Source organism: Calidris pugnax, unplaced genomic scaffold (assembly GCF_001431845.1).
Source record: "Calidris pugnax isolate Ruff unplaced genomic scaffold, ASM143184v1 scaffold371, whole genome shotgun sequence".
Taxonomy (NCBI): domain Eukaryota; kingdom Metazoa; phylum Chordata; class Aves; order Charadriiformes; family Scolopacidae; genus Calidris; species Calidris pugnax.
The window spans coordinates 278,692-282,198 of record NW_015091373.1 but is presented as its reverse complement, the minus strand read 5'-3'; the positions used below and the strand labels follow the sequence as shown (position 1 = coordinate 282,198).

Below are 3,507 nucleotides of genomic sequence, written 5' to 3'. Positions count from 1 at the left end.
TGCCCAGGCAAGCAGGGCTCCATCACCTGTAACAGTTCCTTGGGAAGACAGACACCATCACTCCAAACATCCCCCTTCCCCTTCCTTCTTCTTCCCCCAGCTTTTTATACCAAGCATGACGTCACATGGCATGGGATATCCCTTTGGTCAGTTGGGGTCAGCTGTCCTGGCTGTGTCCTCTCCCCCCCCCCCCCCCCCCCCCCCCCCCCCCCCCCCCCCGTGGGACAGGGCAGGACCCACGGTGCGCACTGGCCCCCAAGGATGAAGGCACAAACCCTCTCGACGGCCCAGGAGCAGCGGGGACAAACCCAGGAGCATCAGAGAGGAGCCAGGAGAAAGCAGGACTCGTGAGAGCCAGTGCCACAGCACCAGGTCCAGGGAGACCGGTGGTGAGCAAGGACAAAGGGGCACATACTGGGCAGCGCTGGGCATGGGGATGGGCTCAGCCTCCGAGAAGGGAGGGGAAAGGCCCTGGCTCTGGGTGCAGAGGGGAGCGAAGGGTCACTGGCCTCAGGGCAAGCAGAGAGGAGGAAGGGAGAAGCTAGAGGTGCAGAGGAAGGTGAGGAGGCACCAGGACCCCCCCCATACCTCCAAATTGGCTTTACGGTCCCCCACCTGCCAGGCCCGGGCGGCTGTGGCTGGGCATGCCAACTAAAGGCAGGGACCCCCACCAGCAGCACATGCCTGTCCCAGCCCCCTTCTCCTTGTCCCTGTGCCTGGAGCGGTCTCAGCTCAGCAGGGAGGGAAAAGGCAGAGAAAAGGCCTGGAGGGGGAGGGCCCCTCTGCTCAGCGCCCTGGGGACAGTCAGTCCCACCCCACTGGAGCAAGCCCCTGGGGGGGAGGATGAGGACAATGTTCTTGGCAGAGAACCAGGTCCCACGTCAAAGGGAAAGCGAAAGCCTCCAGGGAAGAGCCAGCCCCTGTACACCCCAGGACTGGGCACACGGGGAACCTTTCATGCCCCAGGGCACGCAAATGCCATCACCAGGTGGGGAGACAGGAGAGCCCAGGGAAGGCAAGAAGTCGTTTCTGTCCCTGTCACCTGTCTGGATGAGGCTCCTGGTGCTGGAAGGGAGGGCAATGACAGCCAAAGGGCTTGGGCACAGCACCTCCCATCCTGCTCCTTCCCCAGTCCACTGAGGGAAGGGGAGAGCACAAACCAGAACAGCCTCCATCTGTGAGGAAAGGGGTTAGAGCAGCAGACAATTCAGGCACCAGCACTTTCAAGCTGGGATGAGGCAGCCTCTGACAGCTGATGCAGACACACAGGGATCCAATGAAAGTGCAACTTGGATTTCCTCTTCCCTAGAACAAGCCCACGTGTGGTGAGGAGCCGGGCTCTGCCTGGCTAGGGTGCGCGGAAGGCGTTGGTGGCAGCACCCGCAGCAGCGTTGGCTGCGGCGGTGCGCACCGCCTGGTTGGAGAAGACCCCGGCAGCAAACTCCTCCTGCGCTTTCTGGAAGCTGGCGCCCGTCCGGCGGTACAGAGAGTGGATCTGGAAGAGAACAACAGGCTCAGGGCACTGCTCCTGTTCTGGGTCCCCAGTGGATGGAGCTGTGCCCCCATGCCTGCCAACCCCCCCACCTCCTCCTCCCAAAGGCACACTCTGGCCCTGAGGTTCCATCCAAACTCACCCTTTTCAGCATAATGATTCCCAAAACAGCCACTGCTGTGAAGAACACGGACACCAGGATCATCATCACAGCCACAGCTGTGTTCTTCCGCAGTGCTATCAGGCTCAGTATCCAGCCACTGCAAAACAAGAGGGAGTTCCCCACAGGTTCCCCCTTCCCCACCCGCCCCCTCCCTTCCTGGGGCACTCAGCCGGGCCAGGCTCATCACAACGCGCACCTGAACCCCCAGTTGGGTATGCCAATCGCCTGCAGCACGTACATCACGTTCTGGGCAAAGAAGACGAAGAAGAAGACAAAGAAGTTGAAGGAACTGTCACTCCTAGGAGAAAGAGACAGGCAAGGTCAGGCCACAGAAAACAACTCTCAAACCTTCCTCAGAGCAAGGAGAACGTGCAGGCCGCAGAGGTGCAGCCACTGGTTAAGGGACTTAAAGCAAGGAGAGATCCAAGGGAGAGGTACAAGGCGGTGCAGGGGTCTTCAACAGCAAGGTCCATGGGAAAATGTGTTCCCATGTCCTCCTTAGAACAGCCCCGTGCCAAGCAGGGTTCGTTCCTCAGCCAGCAGCTCAGTGCAGAATCACCACATTCCCAGGCCCAAAGGCCACCAGGAGCTGGGATGCCTTCAGTGCCGCCCTCGGGGGGGGGCTGTCCCACTGAGCAGCCCAGTCTCCCCAGCTTTGAGCACCAGCCTCGCAAGCATCCCACCCCACTGCCTTGCTGGGAGCCCGAGCAGATACACACCTGAAAGCTTTGTACATGGGCCTGTACCAGCAGACAAAGGAGCAGGGCGTGTAGAGGAGAGCCCAGAGAATGGAGAGGCCAAACCCAGAACCGAACGAGGGGTCCACACAGAACCAGGCCAGCGAGGACAAGAAGTTCAGGAAGAGAGCAATGGTGCTGGCTGAGAAAGAGGACACAGAATCATAGAATCATTGAGATTGAGAGGGACCTTTCAGATCATCAAGTCCAACCATCAGCCTGACACTGCCCAAACCCCACTGACCCATGGCCCTCAGCACCACGTCTGCCCAGCTTTTAAATCCCTCCAGGGATGGCGACTCCCCCACTGCCCTGGGCAGCCTCTTCCAGTGTCTGACAACCCTTTGGGTGAAGAAATTTCTCCCAATATCCATCCTAAACCTCCCCTGGTGCAACTTGGGGCCATTTCCTCTTGTCCTGTTGCCTGTGACTTGGGAGAAGAGACCGACCCCCCCTGGCTACACCCTCCTTTCAGGGAGTTGAAAAGAGTGAGGTCTCCTCTCAGCCTCCTTTTCTCCAGGCTGAACACCCCCAGCTCCCTCAGCTGCTCCTCACAAGACTTGTGCTCCAGACCCCTCACCAGCTCCATTGCCCTTCTCTGGACATGCTCCAGCCTGTGGGTCAGGCTCCCCCCATCACCGAGGGCTCAGCCCCAGGCACCGAGCATTAATTGTGATTTTTCCAGAGCAGCAGCAGCAGCCACCCGAATGCCACCCACTTGTTCCTCAGCCTCCTCCCAGAGCCTGCCCGCCCGTTTCCCCCGGGGCCTCACCCATCCAGAGGTAATACATGGTGGAAACGGTCTTCTGGAAGTCAGCGGGGATCTCCACCGGGATGTCCTGGTAGAAGCAAGGCTTCACCGGGCAGAAGGACGGCAGCGGGGGCCAGTTGTTCGGCCTCACTGGGGAGGGAAGGAGACAGCGGCAGTGCCGGGGGGGCAGCGGGGAAGGACGCCGCCCCCCGGCCCCGCCGCCCACTCACCGGTGCCGCCGAGGGCCGCGTTCTGCAGCTCCCGCTCCCGCCGGTCCAGCTCCTCCGCCTTCCGGTTCAGCTCCTCCTGCCGCTTCAGCAGCTCGGCCGTGGCAGCCGCCGCCGAGGCCTGCGAGGGGGGAGCG

At 61.1% G+C, this 3,507-nt stretch overlaps 1 protein-coding gene across 1 annotated transcript; it reads right to left on the bottom strand.

Annotated features, from left to right (window-relative positions):
• Positions 1 to 1,272: 1,272 nt before the first annotated feature.
• SCAMP3 (secretory carrier membrane protein 3) lies at positions 1,273 to 3,503 on the bottom strand (the record flags this gene model as incomplete). The annotated part of the gene is made up of 6 exons (XM_014961220.1): positions 1,273 to 1,495; positions 1,635 to 1,752; positions 1,852 to 1,953; positions 2,375 to 2,534; positions 3,165 to 3,293; positions 3,374 to 3,503. Coding segments are annotated over 6 exons (786 nt in total), but the record flags the coding sequence as incomplete, so codon positions are not given.
• Positions 3,504 to 3,507: the final 4 nt, after the last annotated feature.